Genomic DNA, 19,409 nt, shown 5'->3' on the forward strand with positions numbered 1-19,409 from the left:
TGCAAGCCTCACCCTTTTTCCTCCAAACACAACTATGGTCATTATGGCTAAACAGTAAAATTTTTGTTTCGTCAGACAAGAGGACATTTCTCCAAAAAGTAAGCTCTTTGTCCCAATGTGCACTTGCAAACTATAGTCTGGCTTTTTTATGACAGTTTAGGAGCAGTGGCTTCTTCCTTACTGAGCGATATAGGACTTGTTTTACTGTGGATATAGATACTTGTCTACCTGTTTCCTCTAGCATCTTCACAAGGTCCTTTGCTGTTGTTCTGGGATTGATTTGCACTTTTTGCACCAAACTACATTAATCTCTAGGAGACAGAATGCTTCTCCTTCCTGAGCGGTATGATGGCTGCGTGGTCCCATGCTGTTTATACTTGCGTACTATTGTTTGTACAGATGAACGTGGTACCTTCAGGCATTTGGAAATTGCCAGACTTGTGGAGATCCACAAATTTGTTTCTGGGGTCTTGGCTGATTTCTTTTGATTTTCCCATGATGTCAAGCAAAGAGGCACTGAGTTTGAAGGTAGGCCTTAAAATACATCCTTAGGTACACCTCCAATTGACTCCAATTAGCCTATCAGAAGCTAATTGCCTAATGACCCCATTTTCTGGAATTTTCCAAGCTACTTAAAAGCACAGTTAACTTAGTGTATGTAAACTTGTGACCCACTGGAATTGTGATATAGTCAATTTAAAGTGAAACAATCTGTCCGTAATCAATTGTTGGAAAAATTATTTGTGTCTTGCACAAAGTACATGTCCTAAACGACTTGCCAAAACTATAGTTTGCTAATATGAAATATGTGGAGTGGTTAAGTTTTTTTTATTTTTTTTTTTATAAAGTTTTAATGAACCTAAGTGTATGTAAACTTCTGACTTCAACTGTATAATGAGAATTTTCATTTTTGTGTAAACTATTACTTTAAGAGCATTCTTACGCTTTTTTACGTTTTATGCCCAATTGTGTGCATGCTTGGCTGTGTTTTGGACAGATGAAGATGCAGATGAACCGATGCCAGAGATAGAGGCTCCCAAATCCAAAAAGAAGAAGAAGGCAAAGAAAAGTCGTGAAAGTAGGACCAGCAAACGACAGAAAGCCCTCAGAGAGGTTAGTGGAGCACCTCTTGCATCCAGATGGTCCAAGATTTTATATGACTTTCACACCCATGGAATGGACCTTAAAATTGCTATTCAGAACCAAATGATTTGCTGTAAAACAGTGCCAGTATGTATAAAACAGCTCAGGGCAGAAAAGCTCAGATGGAATTTGATTTCACTTTTACTGTCCCACATAAACCATTATTTGCCATTGATATTCATAATCCCTGCAGAAAAAACAGCATAGCTGGTCACCAGCATACACCAATCAGCCATTTACATTAAAACCACCTGCCTAATATTGTGTAGGTCCCCCTCGTTCCGCCAAAACAGCACCAACCCGCATCTCAGAGTAGCATTCTGAGATGCCATTCTTCTCACCACAATTGTACAGAGCGGTTATATGAGTTACCGTAGACATTGTCAGTTTGAGCCAGTCTGGCCATTCTCTGTTGACCTCTCTCATCAACAAGGCATTTCCGTGCGCAGAACTTCCGTTCACTGGATTTTTGTTTTTGGCACCATTCTGAGTAAATTCTAGAGACTGTTGTGTATGAGAATCCCAGGAGATCAGCAGTTACAGAAATACTCAAACCAGCCCATCTGGCACCAACAATCATCCATGCGATTATCTAATCAGCCAATTGTGTGGCAGCAGTGCAGTGCATAAAATCATACAGATACGGGTCAGCAGCTTTAGTTAATGTTCACATCAACCATCAGAATGGGGAGAAAATGTGATCGCAGTGATTTGGAACGTGACATGATTGTTGGTGCCAGATGGGCTGGTTTGAGTATTTCTGTAACTGCTGATCTCCTGGGATTTTCACGAACAACAGTCTGCGGTAACTCAGATAACCGCTCTGTACAATTGTGGTGAGATTAATAGCATCTCAGAATGCTATTCTGAGATGCGGGTTGGCGCTGTTTTAGCAGCACTAGGGGTACCTACATGATATTAGGCAGGTGGTATTAATGTTATGGCTGATCAATGTATGTTGTGTTTTGAATGCCGGTCCACAAGCAAGATGGTAGTGTACTGGTGTTCCAGTGTTCCTACAAGACTTTTGACCAGCTTAAATGAATAGTTCACCAAAAAATAATCGTAAATGATGATCATTCTCATCATTTACTCAACCTTATCTCGTCTCAACCTCGTATGTCTTCTTCCTTGGAACACAAACAAAGATATTTTAATGTATATAGGATATAGGTCTCTTTGTCCATACAATGCAAGTGAATGGTGACCAAAGTTTCAAGCTCTAAAAGGACATAAATGCAGCATAAAGTTAATCCATATGACTCCTGTGTTTTAATCCAAGTTTTTTGAAGTGACCCAATCAAGTTTGGGTGAGGATTCACCAAAATATAATTCCTTTTTCACTATAAATCTTGACATCAGCAGTCTCCTTGGTGATCATAATTTCAAGCTTGTTTACACTTCCTAGCGCCATCTAGCGCTCTGCGCATACGTCAAGCACTAGGAAGTATAGTCGAGCTTGAAATCATGATGGTGTCTAGAGACTGCATTGGCGAGATGTATGAAAAAGGAGATATAGTTTGGTCTGTTTTCACCAAAAATCGATATCATCGCTTCGGGAGATTTGGATTAAACTGCTGGGGTCATACGGATTACATTTATGCTTCCTTTATGTGCTTTTTGGAGCTTTAAAGTTTTGGTCGACATTCACTTGCATCGTGTGGATAAACATACATCCTATCTCCATCAAAATGTCTTTGTTTGTGTTCCTCGGAAAAAAGAAAACCGAGTTTGAGATGACATAAGGATGAGTAAATGATGAGTTATAATTTTTGGCTGAACTACAGTAATCCTTTAACCAGCATGTCTTTACCACACTGGTCGACCAGTTTCACCAGTTAAAGTTTGCTGGTGAATAGCATTACTTTGCTGGGCTACCAGCTAGACAAGAGTCAAACCAGCACTAACCAGCCTACACCACCACCTGGTTAAGTGGGACTTTTCAGAAAGGTTAAACATGTTTAGAACAGTTAACGTGATGTTAGGATCAAGCAGTGAATTTAAGGGTTCATCCCTGTCAGATCTTATACATGTCATCTTTCCTTGCATGGATTCTGTGGTCCAGGAAGTTCCTGTCAGCTCTCCTGAAGTGATGGAAGCGATCAGAATGGTTGGAGAGGAAGAAGAAGAGGAGGACAGAGGGGTGCGATCTGAGAGTGAAGGAAGTGATTATGCACCGAGCAAGAAGAAGAAAAAGAGATCAAGCTCCTCCAAGGAAAGGAAGAAGGGTTCAGCAGGAGAGAAGGTTGGCAGCTCATCTGGAGGAAAAAGCAAACGTAAAGATCCAGAGCCTGAGGAGGAAGATGATGATGACGATGATGATGATGGGCAGGTAAGGTGTGGCAGATGGGTGGATGCTGTTAAACCTAAAACCTCCTATTGTCTGGGATAACCACAAAACAAATTTGGACAAGTGAAACAAATCCAATCGGACAACCAAAGAAGGCGCATTTGAAGCATCGTAGAGGACGTTAACGCATTTTTAGTGCAGCACAAATATAAATATACTTAGACTGGAATCACAATAATGGAAAACCATGTGTTGTGCATGCTTGAAAGTAGGGATGTCCCAATACCAGTATTGGTATCGCAGTCGGGTCCAATACACCCTCATGTACTTGTACTCATGCTCGTACAAATGCTCAGATACAAAAAGCCGATACCATCTGACATTCAAATGTCAAGTCAAGTCAAGTAAAATTTATTTGTATAGCGCTTTTCACAGCAGGCATTGTTTCAAAGCCGCTGTACATGAAATTATGCTATAACAGAAAATGAATGAATATAATGCCAATATTAGTTATGTTTAGAACTATTAGTGGTTAAAATGAGTAAACTAAGTAAGTGTTGTGGGTCAATGATTAAACAAAATGATTTTGTATGAACTATACGTTTTAATGTTAAAGTCCTTGAAGTCATCCCGAATTAACTGAGGAAATACACGGAGATGCATTGTCCTTTGATTTTGGCCGATGAAGGCTTTTGTTAATTTAATTCATTTTCTATGTATTGAATTTTTTTAAGAGAGGGTTGTCCCTACTTTGACCAAGTTGATATAGATATAATTCAGTGAGGAGCATTGCAGTCCGGCTGGAAGCTTATGGCAGGTAATTTTGGTGGACTCCATCCTGAGCCCATGCTTTGGACAGTGGCTCATGAAGAATCCCATGTCTTTGAATCAATTCATCCTCTGTGAAGTCCATCTTAGTAGACTGAAGTGAAGTCTGGCTGGCACATACTGCAGCTGGTCATCATCACTTAGTGACACAGTGGGAGTAGGATATCAGGCAGGACCAGAGATGGATCTGGCAGGGTCTGGTAACCTCGGGATATAATCCTGAGGTTTAGACAGGGAAAGAAAGAATAAAATTAGCATAGATGCCATTCGCTTTAAAGCAGGGTTAAAGAATAAGAGAAGTGTTGTGATTCTATAATTAGCCAATTCTCCTGGATCAAGCTGTGGTTTCTTGATAAGTGGTTTGATAACTGCCAGTTTAAAGTTTCTTGGGACATACCCTAATAATATTAAGATGTTCTGAGATTACAAGAATCACCTCTTTTAGGAGTTTAGCCGGTAATGGGTCTAACATGTAATTCTGTAAAAATTCAGTGCACAAATTAAAATCACGTAATGTGCTAGTGTGATTATTAAACTGCAAAGGCTGCAATTTAATGAGATAATTTCGTTGTTCGCGTGTGCTGTGCGCTTCAAATGTAAGTGCTTGTGAATGTGTGGAGGCGGTGTTGTGCCGGTGTGGTGCTGGCTGCTCATACACGGAAAACACCATCATGAGCATTGTGTGCTCCCTTTGTTGAAGATGACAGCGAGCAGAGTGCTAATTAATTATGTAGCGTGAGGCGCATGCAGACTACATATATATTTATTTAATTAAATAAAATTAAATAATAAATTTTTGCAGTTTAATAATCACTTTTTTTTTTAACTGCTTTTTCAGAAGTGAAAAGCTGCAGTCAAAAACACACAGAAACTCCAAAATTAAAGCTTCTGCCAAAATAAAAGCTAAATTTAAATGGGGAAAAAAGTATGACAGAAATATAACACTACCGTATAGTAATGTAATATTCACCGTAATACTACTGCTGCTACTACTACTAATAAATCAATAGTAATTGTATTATATTTAAGCAATATCACACATCTGTGATCAAGGGCATAGCAGCCACGGGGGACATGGGCGGGACGTCCCCCACACTCTTTAAAAAGGTGATTTTGTCCCCCGCACTTTTTCAAGCTAAACCCATATCAAGTCCAAATGATGGATTTGTATACAGTATTCTTTGCGTTTTGTTACTTTGCGCTGATTGAGCAACCATCCAGCCAATCACTGGTGAGTTTCATGAGTTGAAACAACACTTATGTAATAGGCCATCAGTCAGACAGTCTAATAAACGCGGCTCTGTTAATTTCTACAAAATTGCTTTCAACAATACTCATTTATTCATGATTTTATCGGCATTGATGTTGATCTAAATTAATAGTCTACAGATGAGGAACACACAAACGGGAGTTATTTATCGGCATATCGTTCTTTAATGGCAGTATTATGTGAAATGCACTACTGAAAAAAAGAACAATCCTTCTTTTAAGCACACATTGTAAGTGGAGTTTATATCAGCGCATGAGTCTTCATTAAGTTATGCTTTTAACATTATGTTTGTGAGGTAATAGTTTGATCAGTTGTTTTTGACAATTTAAGCAGATTACTAGATCTGTGTTAAATTTTTATATCAGCTCCTGTTTTTTATCTTTATGTTGGTGTGCAGTCGACAAACTAGGAAAAAATGTAGATCTGCTGTGTTCTTTGAACACTTGGGCATTTTACTGAAGTGAATAGATATGTAGACACGTTTTTTTTATACATGAAAACGTACAGATGTTATTGAAACTCATAATTATTATAAGGATATTGTTGTCTTTTGATGAAGTTCATGCTCAGCAGCTCACAAACTGTAGGGAAATGATAGATTTGCTTTGTTCTTATAATGCTTAAAACCTCAACTAAATTCTCTTTGTTGGTCTGTAGACATACACATTTTAAAGGATTCATTTTGTTTTGATCGTTGATTCAGTGACTAACTCATTTCACACAAGACACTCATTTGTCACCACCTTCTGGCATCAACAGATATGGTCACTGAACGAATGATTAAATGGATTTGAACGAATTTTGGTGAAGGTAGTCAAAACACTCTTGGCACTTGGATACATTTAAATCCCATAATGCACAAGCACAGAGTAAAAAATAAAATTGTGCACATGCACAGTTGTCATTTTTGTAATTGATTAAATAATTTATTCAGTCATTTATTGTCATGTGTAACAGAAGCAAGTGCTCCAGAAGATGCCCTTTATTTTTACAGCTAATTTTGCAATACTTGAATCTTTAAAATGCAACAAAAATTATAAGTATATATATTAAGTGCAGTATATATTAATATAATGCTTATATCATACTTATATATTAATATATACTATATTAATACTGCACTGTAAGTGTTGGGTCTGTGCAAGCCACCTACTGATAGCTGTGACCACCCCCCCCCCCCACACACACACACACACACACACACACTTTTAAAGCGACTGCTATGCCCCTGTCTGTGATGCTCTGTTATGCAGCACTTTATTAGACAAAAATAACTCCAATGTTGTATTTTGGATTGTGCTGTGAGGTTCTGTGTTATTAAGCACTTCATTTGATAAAAAAAATGAATACATTTATTTGGACACCATTATGATGATAACATTGAAACAAACTGTTTATTATGGAGTTCAGAAAAAAAACATGTATCGTAACGGCAAGTACCGAAAAAGGAAGTATTGGTACTCATTCTCAAAAATATGGAATCAGGACACCCCTACTTGAAAGTTGATTTTTGATTCTTGTGCACAGTCGACAATAAACAATTCAATGTTGTCATGACAATTGCAATATTTAAGGCGTCTCTGAAGCAGTGTTTGATTTCACAGAAACAAAGCTACATCAAAGCCTAATACAAAAAAACTGTTTTGCTAATAATGTTGGTGCACTGAAGACTTAAGCATTCGGACAAGTAAACAGTCAGTTCCTGGAAAAGCTTAATATCGAAACTTGCCTATGTTTTCACTGCCTACTTTGTTGGCATGAAAATCCTGATTTTTGGTTTGGTTTTTGAAGGTTTTCAAAAGTTTTATTTTTTTTGCATTTTCATCTTATCTTTTTTTAATTTATATTAATATTGGTATATTAGTCAGTTTTTGGATGAAGTACAGGTCGAATAATGCAATATGTGTCTGGTTCCCCTTATGATTGCATTGTCCAGTGTTCTTCATCTGTTATCCTCTCCCTTCACAGGAGCCCAAGTCCTCCTCTCAGCTATTAGCAGACTGGGGAATGAAAGACATCTACTACACCTTCACCCAGGAGGACTACACCTCTCTCACCAATTACAAAGCTTTCAGCCAGTTTGTCAGGTAGAAAAATGCAGGTTCTTTTTCTGTCTGGTTTGTCCTATTTCTGGTATTGCCTCATGTAAACATCCAGATATATCCTGTGTGGCTGGTCTAAAATGGGTCTTTGTCTTTCCTTCTGTTTAGGCCTCTTATAGCTGCTAAAAACCCTAAGATCGCTGTGTCAAAGATGATGGTGGTTTTGGGAGCTAAATGGCGGGAGTTCAGCACTAATAACCCCATGCGAGGCTCAGCGAGCGCCAACGCAGCCCTGGCAGCTGCCAATGTAGCTGCTGCAGTGGAGAGTATGGTGACCAGGGTGGATGGAGGAGGGGCAGCACCTGTGGCCACGCCCACACCGACAGCAGCTCCTGCTGCGCCGGCCCCTCCACCCCAACAGCCCCCAGCTGTCCCCCTACGGAAAGCCAAGACCAAAGAGGGCAAAGGTCAGCAAGAGTGAAAAAAAAGAGACAAGTGTAGATTTGGTATTTGGTTGGAAATTAAAGTGACAGTATCAGAGAGTTATGACTGACAAAATGAGAAGAGAATGAAGATGGATTTTTTTTAATGTGTTAAATGTATGTATGTTTAACCTACTCAACATTATGTGTCATGTATATATGTGCTTTAGGCCCAAATGCACGAAGGAGGTCCAAACCCACCCCAAAGCCCCAGGACAAAAAGTCTAAAGCGAAGAAAGTGGCTCCACTCAAGATTAAGCTGGGCAACTTCAAGAGAAAACGTTCCTCCGTTTGTATCCATTCCGTTCATGCCTGCCCATATTTACTTCTACACAAAGCAGCATCAGAGACCAGCCAAACTATACTCACCACATTATTTTTTATACCCCCCATCCTTTGTTCTCTCAGAGTGGTGAGGACGATGAAGGTGAGAGCGATTTTGACAGTTTCTCTGTCAGTGATGGTTCCAACAGTCGTGGCAGCCGGTCCAAAAGTAAGAAATCCAAGAGCTCCAAGAAAAAGAAAAGAGGTGAGTCACAGAGAGCAAAAACTCAGTTTAAGTGTGCCAAACACCTTCACCCTTTATAGCCCTTTTCCACCGACATTGTTTGTGTGCGGGTTCCTGGGCCAGTGCAGATTCTCGAACTGTTCCGCACATTTCCACCGCAGAAAAGGCCGTCCCGGGCCGAAAACCTGGTTTGACACCAGCCCCAAAAGCTTGCTGGTCTCTACGCAGGAACCGATTACGTCAGGGGACAGAGGGCGGGATAATGTTTTGTCACCATTGTAAAGTTTTCCCAAACAACAACAGTAGCTACCGTCTGCAGCAAGGCGTACTTCTTCGCTCTATAACAACAATAAAAAACCCACAAAATTTTCAGACATCAAAAGCATCCAGGTAACACGACGAAACAAATGCTCTACTTGCAATATGATATTTACGAAGATCCGAGATAATCTAGAGAGATCGCAAAGGAAAAAAATACTCTACGAGAATGAATATACAGCACAAAATGATGCACACTGCCTTCAATCGGACAATTGACCAAATCATAAACAAACTGAAAAACACTTAAGGGAGTACAGGGACCATAAGAAAGACATAAGCAAAAGCGACAGTGGACGGAGCAACGATGTTTTGGACTCGGACACCGACCAGCCTGCTAACTAACTGGGGCATTGAATTCAGCCAGTAACTCTTGTGATAAACAGTGAATCGCTGGTGTCCTCTGCAGCTCATCTCAGTAAGTTCTTATATTTGCCAACTTTGTTAGCTTTTCTTACACTGTTGTCATCTTATTTTGTGCATCGTTTTGTTATGTAAGGGGATTTTTGACCAGCTACTCACTAAGTTTGGAAGATCGCGGCTATCTGTTAAGTAAAACGGTGGGATTCTCAATCAGTAATATTATATGCTATGGCAAAAATCCAAATACAACCATCTGCTACACCAATGTTAAAAATGATTCCACTGTAACAGTATACAGAACTTAGCAAGTTAAGCCATAGTTCATACAATATAATGTAATTACATTACCTGTCATCTTTAGCATAGATGTCGTCTCTGACAATCTTGTTGAGCAATGTAATAACGATGGATTGCATTAATCCATATGTTTAAATATGTCCTCAAAAGCATGAGGAAAAGCTGTATACAAACACACTGTAACGTGTTTTGTTTATTTATGTTTGAGGTAGTCACGTGAAACTACCACATAGACAGTAACCCGTTACGTCACCGTTCGGCTCTCGGGTCAGTGGAAAAGTGCGGCCGGTTTACGATAGGCTCTAGATTGCCCCAGCCGTGAACCAGCGGAGCATAGGCTCGGCATGAGAATTTTCGGTGGAAAAGGGCTATTATTGTCCTTACCACACTCAGATTTACTCTTAAATAATTTTCCCTGTCGGGATCAAAGTCCTAAGCAACTCTCAGACTAAGTCTTCTTTGTTATCTAATGCAGTGACATTCATACATTTTTCAGTGTGACTTAAGTTTCAAAATCAGGGTTGTCGATTTAAATTAATAGTTCACCTAAAAATACAAATTCTCTCATTATTTACTCACCCTCATGCCATCCCAGATGTGTATGACTTTCTTTCTTCTGATGAACACAAACAAAGGTTTTTAGTAGACTATCTCATCTCTGTAGGTCCATACAATGCAAGTTATCAGGTTCCAAATCTTAGAAACTCCAAAAAAGCACATAAAGGCAGTATAAAACTATCCCATACAACTCCAGTGGCTAAATATGTGTCTTTAGAAGTGATATGATAGGTGTGGGTAAGAAAAAAATCAATATCGAAGTCCTTTGTTACTATAAATTCACCCAATAGGTGGCGATATGCACGAAGAATGCGATTAGCCAAAAACAAAAGAACTCTTAGGAGAGAAGAGTGCTTAGGAGGACTGTTTGAAAGTGGAGATTTATAAAAAAAAATGACTTGCATATTGATCTGTTTCTCACCCACATCTAAGATATTGCTTCTGAAGACATGGATTTAACCACTGGAGGCATAAGAATTACTTTTATGCTGCCTTTATATGTTATTTGAGCTTGAAAGTTTTGGACCCTATTGAAATTTCCCTGCCTCCTGACCTGTATGTAAATTCCATAATAAAGTATATATTTTCCTATCATTGGAGCTGTTCAAGTTTGAAGTACATGTACTAACGAGTCACATCTCTACATCGTTATAACTCTCCTAAAGTTTAGCTGGTTGAGAGCGAGGTGTGCTGTCAGAGCAACCATGATCCTTTCTGTTTCTGTTTGTCCTACGAAGGCCATCTTGTTTTAGAAAGCTAACACTAAGTTGAGGATGCTTTGTATACCGCTGCCTACAGAGGACACGTCCTACCTAGCAACAAGCCTTCATAATAAGACACACCTATGACAGAATTCAGGGATCTTGAGACCCGATTTTCAACTGCAGTTTCAACTACTTAACACAGTGTCCTAAAAACATAACATTTTTAAAGCTGAAAACCTGTATGAAACTAGTGCGATTATCAAACCGCAAGGGCTGCAGTTGGTTAATTAGTCTGCATGCGCTGCTCTCTGTTACACATACTCGCAGCATGCGTGCGGGTATTGTGCACAAGTTTAATCACTCCCGCCATTTACATGTTCATAATGCTGGGAATTCCCCCACACATGTATTCATGCTAATATGTACAGTAGTTAAGCATTTGTAAAAGAAACCACACAAATGTACAAATGAAATCAGGAATTTTGTCTTCCTTTTTAATTCCAGAATCAGCGTGAGTAAATCGGCACTACTGCATCTCCCTCTCTTCCGTGCAGCATTCCACAGCTCATTGTACGCTTTTCAATTTTAGCGTAAATGCGCAGTGATCAAAGGAACTTAAGTTCAAGCTGAATTGTTGGTTTAGAGATGTTTATTAATCGTTGCAATAATCGCCCAAATAGCCATTGAATCTTTCTAATAATTGTTAGATTAGTCCATTTTTTAAATAAACATTATTTGCAGCCCTAGTGGACTCTCTCCTGCGTGGGTACATATTCAAAGATCAGTAATTCCACAAACTCTGGAACGTGTGCTGTTAACTCCTGCTGCTGTCTCATGGGCAGGGACAATAGTAACAGAAGTATTTCTTAATGATTGTGCAGTTCATTTGTTCAAATGACACAGGGCTTGTAAGAAGCACTAGGCTTGGCTAAATTGTCCACTGAAAAGTCCCTTCCCTTTGGTCCTAGATGGATACTTTGAAAAGTGATATACTGTTGGCCTGAGAGTATTGACAAATTGTAACCAATAATATTTCTATTGAGCTTAAATAAAAAGTTATGTTCACACAGTAAATATCATGTTCGATTTGTTATCTAAGAGGCCTTCATTATACCATGTATGCTGGAACATGATTTTGACAGGGGCTTGATATGAAATGAAAGGTGCTTAAAAAAAGTCCTTGAAGGTCCTTGAATATGGTGTTCATAAAAGAGTGGGAACTCTAAATATTGTCAGATTCAGCCAGCATGGCCACTGTATTGTCATTTATATTAGGGATGTGCACGGTAACCATTTTTAACATTAGGTTAACTGCAAGGATTCATGAACGGTTAATCGGTTTTTCTTCTGGAGTCGGGGATGCAGGAATTAAGGATGCTAATTGTAATGGAATTTCTTTAAACACTACTCAAAACAGCCCCAAAATAAAGCGCACAGTGAGCTATGAGTCTAAACAGCACAATACATACATCTTCAAATAATAAAATCTCACATTAAAGTAAAGCAAAAATAATCAAACCGTCACTGCCAGCATATGCACTCTACATGGGCAGCTTCACATTTCTGTGAGGGAGCAAACGCAAGTATTGTCATGTGCGTGGAGTGAATTCCACTGCTGTGGTTAAATAGCCTCTTTGGGGTGCTTATATTCGCCCTATACTTGAAAATCTGACCCAAACCTGGCTGGAAAACCTGACGGTTTGTCGGAACTGTCGAGCTTGGATCAGGTTGAATACCTCTATTGCACGTGTAGAATGACCGAATAGTGATTTTGATATTCGATTAGTTGCACATCGAACGGTTAACTAAATGTCGACCATCCGTGCACATCCCTAATTTATATTTTCTTATCCTTCTCCCTCATAGTGGATGAGGAGGCTGACGGCTATGAGACTGATCATCAGGACTACTGTGAGGTGTGTCAACAAGGCGGGGAGATCATTTTGTGTGACACCTGTCCACGAGCCTATCACATGGTGTGTCTAGACCCTGACATGGAGAGAGCCCCTGAGGGCACCTGGAGTTGTCCACACTGCGTATGTACACTTCAGTTCAAACAACACTGTCCCAAACCTGTGTCCAAAATAAAATGACTGTCCTTTTTCTGTTGTATTGACATTGAGTAAAACCCAAATTCTGTGTGTGTGTGTGTGTGTGTGTACTCCGACTACTTTTTTTGCATTTCAGTTGATAATGCATTGTAAATGTCTTTCAGGAGAAGGAGGGAATTCAGTGGGAGGCTCGTGAGGAGAGCTCTGATGCGGAAGAGGATAATGATGATGGAAGAAGAGATGGAGGAGATGTAGAAGAGGAGGATGATCATCACATGGAGTTTTGTCGGGTGTGTAAAGATGGAGGAGAGCTTCTGTGCTGTGACACCTGCCCCTCGTCCTACCACTTACATTGTCTCAATCCTCCTCTGCCAGACATCCCCAACGGAAAGTGGATCTGCCCTCGCTGTCTGGTGAGAGAGATAGTAAAGTGTGCTTGTGTCCTTTACATTTGGTTTACTTCATAAAATTGTATTGTCATATGCTAATACTGAAATATTTAGAATTAAAATTAATTGTCATTCATTCACCATGAATAGGTTGCTCCTCACTACTTGGTTCTGTCTTTATTAGATGCCTTAGTCTCAAGCTTTATTGGTTGAATTCTGAAAAAATTTACAGAATATCATGTCTTTTTGCCTTCTCAGAGTCTTCCACTAAAGGGCAAAGTCCAGAAAGTTCTGACTTGGCGATGGGGTGAAGCCCCTCCCCCTATGCCAGTGCCCCGCCCTGCAGACCTCCCAGTTGACGCCCCGGATCCTCCTCCTATGATTGGTCGAAAGGAGAGAGAGTTCTTCGTAAAGTGGTGTAACATGTCATACTGGCACTGTTCTTGGGTCCAAGAACTACAGGTAAAACACAAATAAAACACATACTTTCTTGTAAGTGAAGAACATAGACATTCAGGCACAAATGTGTTTCAGAGGATGCGTTTAGTAGTAAATTCTTCCAATCAGAAATGTCTTTTTCTCTCTCTCTCTCTCTCTCTATCTCTCTCGCCGTAGTTGGAGCTGAACTGTCAAGTAATGTTCCGTAACTACCAGCGGAAGACAGATATGGAGGAGCCCCCCAATCTGGAGCTGGGTGCTGAGGGAGATGAGGATAAGAGCTGTAAGAGGAAGAATAAAGATCCTTTCTATGCACGTATGGAGGATCAGTATGGACGCTTTGGCGTAAAGCTTGAGTGGCTCCTCATCCACCGAATCTTGAACCACAGGTGAGAGCTGTCATATATTGAGGCATATGTGCTGTGAAAATAGCATCTACTGAAATACTTGGGCATTCATCTCTCTCTCTCTTTCTCTCTGTCAGTGTGGATAAGAAAAATAACGTTCACTATTTGATCAAATGGAGGGATTTGCAATATGAACAGTCAACCTGGGAGTGTGAAGACATGGACATCCCAGACTTTGAGACTTTCAAACAGCATTACTGGAACCACAGGTACATGCACAGAGGACTCTTCAGAACTTTACACATGCTCTCAAGTATGAAATAATACTGATTACAGTATATTGGCTCTATCTTTCTCTTTGTTAGGGAACTTATGCTTGGAGAGGAGGGCAGACCGGGTAAAAAGCTTAAGAAGGTGAAAGTAAAGAAGACAGAGAGGCCTCCTGTTAATCCTGTGGTGGATGTAAGAAACAGTAGAACAACTCTTGCATGCCTGATCAACATCAGCTTCCATCCCCTTAACTCTTGGCAGAGAAAAATAAACTACATATTTAGGCTCCTTGGAAATATAAGCCATGTTCCAAAACCTAGCGAACTGCCTACCGTGGCAGCATTTACAATGGCAAGAAAAAGTATGTGAACCCTTTGGACTTAGCTGGTTTTTGGCATTAATTGGTCATAAAATGTGATCTCATCTTCATCAGTCACAAGTATAGACAAACACTGTGCTTAAGCTAACAACACATAAACAATTATAATCTTTCATGTCTTTATTGAACACATCCCTTTAAACATTCACAGTGCTTGGAAAAAGTAAGTGAACCCTTGGATTTAATAACTGATCAATCCTCCTTTGGCAACAATAACCTCAATCAAGCGTTTCCGGTAGCTGCGGATTAGACCTGCACAACATTCAGAAGGAATTTTGGACCATTTTTCCTTACAGTACTGCTTCAGTTCATCCATATTCTGAGGATGTCTGGTGTGAACGGCTCTCTTGAGGTCATTCCTCAGCATCTCTATTAGGTTAGCTTTTGTTGATGTCATTAGCCTAGGGGTTCACATATTTTTTCCAAACTACACTGTAAATGTTTGAGTGCTGTATTCAGTATGTACAATTCCAATACAATAATGTGTGTGTTGTTAGTTACAACAGATTGTGTTTGTTCATTATTGTAACTTGATGAAGATCAAACCAAATTTTAAGACAAATTTAGCATACCTTAGAAGATACCTTGTTTTGTGTAATTTTGAAACAGCATTGCATGTTTGACAGATAAGGCAATCTCAGAATGCAATGCCACAAACTCATGTCAATTATAAATATATATTATTAAGAATTGAGTTGTTAGCTAATACTGAGTTGCTTTACATGATGAGCCCTATTTGTGTACTGTTTGTGCATGACCATTAACTCAGGCTGTTGCCTGTCTAGAGTGTTTTTAAATTAGTATTTTATGAGGTTCCATTTTGGTTTGGATGCTGAATTATATAGTTGCTGCTTGTGTAGAACAGATGATGAGGAAGCCAAAATTTGTTTCTTATTAAAGGGATAGTTCACCCAAAATTGAAAAGTATCATCATTTACTCACCCTCATGCCATCTTAGATGTGTATGTCTTTCTTTCTTCAGCAGAGCACAAACAAACAGTTTTAGAAAAGTATCTCAGCTCTGTAGGTTCATACAATGCAAGCGAATGGTGATCAGACCTTTGTAGCTCCAGAATTCACATAAAGGAAGCATAAAAGTAAAAAATAAGACTCCAGAGGTTAAATCCATATCTTCAGAAGCAATTTAATAGGTGTTGGTGAGAAATAAGTCAAAATTTAAGTCCTTTTTTTACTTTAAATCTCCACTTTCACTTTTACATCTGAAAGTGAAAGTTAAAATGGAGATTTAGAGTAAAAAATTACTTAAATAGTGTTCTGTTTCTCACCCAAACCTATTATATTACTTCTGAAGATATAGATTTAAACACTGGAGTCATATGGGTTACTTTTATATTTCCTTTATGTGATTTTTGGAGCTACAAAGGTCTGATCACCATTCACTTGCATTGTATGAACCTACAGAGCTGAGATATTTTTCTAAAAATCTTTGTTTGTGTTCTGCTGAAGAAAGAAAGACATACACATCTGGGATGGCATGAGGGTGAGTACATGGGAGAATTTTCATTTTTGGGTGAACTATCCTTTTAATGGTCCAATACTCTTTTTCTCTGTCTTTTTCTTACAGCCAACCATAAAGTTCGACAGGCAGCCGGATTATCTGGACACCACAGGTGGTACACTTCACCCATACCAGCTGGAGGGACTGAACTGGTTGCGTTTCTCTTGGGCTCAGGGCACTGACACCATTCTAGCTGATGAGATGGGTCTCGGAAAAACTGTTCAGACTGCTGTCTTCCTTTACTCGCTCTACAAAGAGGTGTGTGCATTTGTTAACATCTCTTTTATCAGTCATATTGAGTAATTCACATTTGTTTTATCTTTATAATGGTGTTACTCATTATTAGTTTTGGAAATGTGAATGGTTTCTGGCGAGTTTGTGCAAACTGTTTAAAATGGCTTGAACTGTGCCTTAGATGTAATCTCTTATTTTCTAACATTCTGCCTCAGGGCCACTCGAAGGGGCCATTCCTGGTGAGTGCCCCTCTGTCCACCATCATTAACTGGGAGAGGGAGTTTGAGATGTGGGCCCCAGACATGTACGTGGTCACTTATGTGGGTGATAAAGACAGCAGGGCTGTCATACGGGAGAATGAATTCTCCTTTGAGGACAATGCCATCCGCGGTGGGAAGAAGGCCTCCAAAATGAAGGTAAGAATCAGAGAGGAGAAAGAAAGCAGTTGGAGGGCAAGAATTTAGACAGTGGTGTATGATAGAGAAAGCTAGTAATCCTAAATGTGTAGGATTATTTAAATCTGTGCCACATCTTAGTGCTCTGCTGTGTGGTTTGATGACATTTTCTTATATGTGCACTTGTCTTTATCTGCCAACTCTGTGTGGTCCCTCTGGTTCTGAATCTCTCTTCATCTCATCTGCAGAAAGAGGCTTCTGTGAAGTTCCACGTGCTGTTAACGTCCTACGAGCTGATCACGATTGATCAGGCCATCCTGGGTTCCATCGACTGGGCCTGTCTTGTGGTAGACGAGGCCCACAGACTCAAAAACAACCAATCAAAGGTAAGAACCATGTGACAGATCTGTGGCACAACCAAAATATCTACTACTTAATACAACAGACCAGAAACAAAACGGTTAATGCCGTTGAGCTAACACACACTCTCTTTTATTTTTTCTCAGTTCTTTCGTGTGTTGAACAACTACCCCCTCCAGCATAAGCTGCTGTTGACAGGCACTCCTTTACAGAACAACCTGGAGGAGCTCTTCCATCTGCTCAACTTCCTCACGCCTGAGAGGTTTAAGTGAGTGTGTGTATATGTGGGCAAAATCTAAGCACAATCTAAGCACAATTGCCAGCACAAAGGGCAAGTGGGCAAGGATGGAAGTGATTGCACTATCTGTGGCCATATGTGCGCAAACTATGGGTGTATTGTATGTTTGAGGATGAGCTATGAGTCGCTTTTAATACTTGTCATGATTTGTGTGTCAGTAGAGCAATGAATAATTAATTAATAATAAAATGTTTTTGTATAACAACTTTCCAAAGCTTAAGGCCGCTGTACAGATATTGAACATAAAACATTAAACAGAAAAACATGAACAATAGGAAAGAAGCTAAGCCTATTTTAAGTAGGTGAGACACTGGCGAACAGGATGAGAGCCAAACATGTACATGAGAACATATATCTTGGTCTGGTGCATCGCAGGCAAAAAGACACACAGCAAGGGATGAATTGCATACAGCCCATTTACACTACCAAATTCTTATGAATGTGCTGTCTTTGTTTACATAGGACGCAGGCGGTGCAATAACCTGGAGAAATTGCACTTGACCTAGCCCATTAGCACTTTGCGCATGTGATTTTGCCAACCCACTTGCGGCTAGACTAGATAAAATATCGAAACTTCTTGGCCATGCCCACTGACTGCACGTATGATGTATCGCAACGCATTGCGCTTAAGGCATATCACTCTTAAAATAGGGCCCCATGTGTCCCCACAAGGATGTTAACACCTGAAATATTGTACACCTACATTGTGGGGGACTCAATATTGTCTTAATGAAGAATGTCTTAATGAAAATATAAAAATGGGTTCTGTTAGGATTAAGTTTAGGGGTAGGGTTAGGGAATAGCAAATATGATTAGCTCACTATAAAAACAATAGAAGTCAATGCTGGAAAGTCCCCACCATGTTGGAAAAACAAATACATGCATGTGTATTTTCTGACAAAAGTGAGTTTGATGAACATGTTTGTGCCAACAGAATGAACAGTCAGATGAACAGTTTTAGCCATTGTTCAGTACCTGGTGTGCGTGTGTGTGTGTGTGTGTTTCAGTAACCTAGAAGGCTTCCTGGAGGAGTTTGCTGACATTGCAAAAGAGGACCAGATTAAGAAACTGCACGACATGTTGGGTCCACACATGCTAAGAAGACTCAAAGCTGATGTCTTCAAACACATGCCCTCAAAAACTGAACTCATCGTGCGAGTGGAGCTGAGCTCCATGCAGAAGTATGAGACTGACAAATCCTGAATCTGTCCATGTTTTGTTGTTCACCAGGTTGAATGTTATTTCTCATTCAAAATAATTTGCGCCACCTGCTGGACAAGCCCGTATTTAAGTAAAGCAAGTTTGATTGTATAACTGATAGCTTCTAAATTCTGGTGATTCTTTTTATATTACAGTTAGAAGATCCATTTAATGTCCCTTTAATATATTGTAATGTATAGAAGAAATACCCACAGGAATGTGAGTCCTTTTTATAAAGACTTCTCATTCAATCTTTCTGATTATTTTTCGGGGACAAGGAAGTACTACAAATACATCCTGACACGCAACTTTGAAGCTTTGAACACTCGTGGTGGAGGAAACCAGGTGTCTTTGCTCAATGTAGTTATGGACCTGAAGAAGTGCTGTAACCACCCCTACCTCTTCCCCACAGCTGCTAATGTAAGATTCCGCTGACATCCTCTCAGCTTAGCACTGTACCATTTTACAGTCTTAACAGGGGGAACTTGTAGCTCTCTTAGTTTTAAATTAATCGCAAGGAAATTTTGGCTGATTTTCTTTGGGTCTTTTACAGGAAGCACCGAAAATACCCAATGGCATGTATGATGGCAGTGCCCTTACAAAGGCTTCGGGAAAACTGATGCTTCTGTGGAAGATGCTGAAGAAATTGAAGGATGGTGGACATAGAGTGCTTATATTCTCACAGGTACACACACATACCAGAAAAGCTACATACATAAAGAAGCG

The 19,409-nt window shown here is 39.7% G+C and overlaps 1 protein-coding gene across 5 annotated transcripts in view; it reads left to right on the top strand.

Annotated features, from left to right (window-relative positions):
* LOC127452812 (chromodomain-helicase-DNA-binding protein 4-like) overlaps positions 1-19,409 on the top strand; it is a 39,868-nt gene that overhangs the window by 4,401 nt on the left and 16,058 nt on the right. For all 5 annotated transcript variants that reach the window (XM_051718553.1, XM_051718548.1, XM_051718551.1 and 2 more), the window contains 19 exons: positions 998-1,113; positions 3,209-3,475; positions 7,500-7,618; positions 7,742-8,040; positions 8,226-8,344; positions 8,464-8,584; positions 12,670-12,839; positions 13,019-13,267; positions 13,502-13,705; positions 13,859-14,070; positions 14,166-14,297; positions 14,394-14,490; positions 16,263-16,454; positions 16,646-16,846; positions 17,074-17,211; positions 17,332-17,453; positions 18,491-18,664; positions 18,962-19,103; positions 19,237-19,368. In XM_051718553.1, coding sequence (XP_051574513.1) covers positions 998-1,113; positions 3,209-3,475; positions 7,500-7,618; positions 7,742-8,040; positions 8,226-8,344; positions 8,464-8,584; positions 12,670-12,839; positions 13,019-13,267; positions 13,502-13,705; positions 13,859-14,070; positions 14,166-14,297; positions 14,394-14,490; positions 16,263-16,454; positions 16,646-16,846; positions 17,074-17,211; positions 17,332-17,453; positions 18,491-18,664; positions 18,962-19,103; positions 19,237-19,368 — 3,206 coding nt within the window. The remainder of the gene's footprint in view (positions 1-997; positions 1,114-3,208; positions 3,476-7,499; positions 7,619-7,741; positions 8,041-8,225; positions 8,345-8,463; positions 8,585-12,669; positions 12,840-13,018; positions 13,268-13,501; positions 13,706-13,858; positions 14,071-14,165; positions 14,298-14,393; positions 14,491-16,262; positions 16,455-16,645; positions 16,847-17,073; positions 17,212-17,331; positions 17,454-18,490; positions 18,665-18,961; positions 19,104-19,236; positions 19,369-19,409) is intronic.

The sequence above is a fragment of the Myxocyprinus asiaticus genome, chromosome 15 (assembly GCF_019703515.2).
Source record: "Myxocyprinus asiaticus isolate MX2 ecotype Aquarium Trade chromosome 15, UBuf_Myxa_2, whole genome shotgun sequence".
Classification (NCBI taxonomy): Eukaryota; Metazoa; Chordata; class Actinopteri; order Cypriniformes; family Catostomidae; genus Myxocyprinus; species Myxocyprinus asiaticus.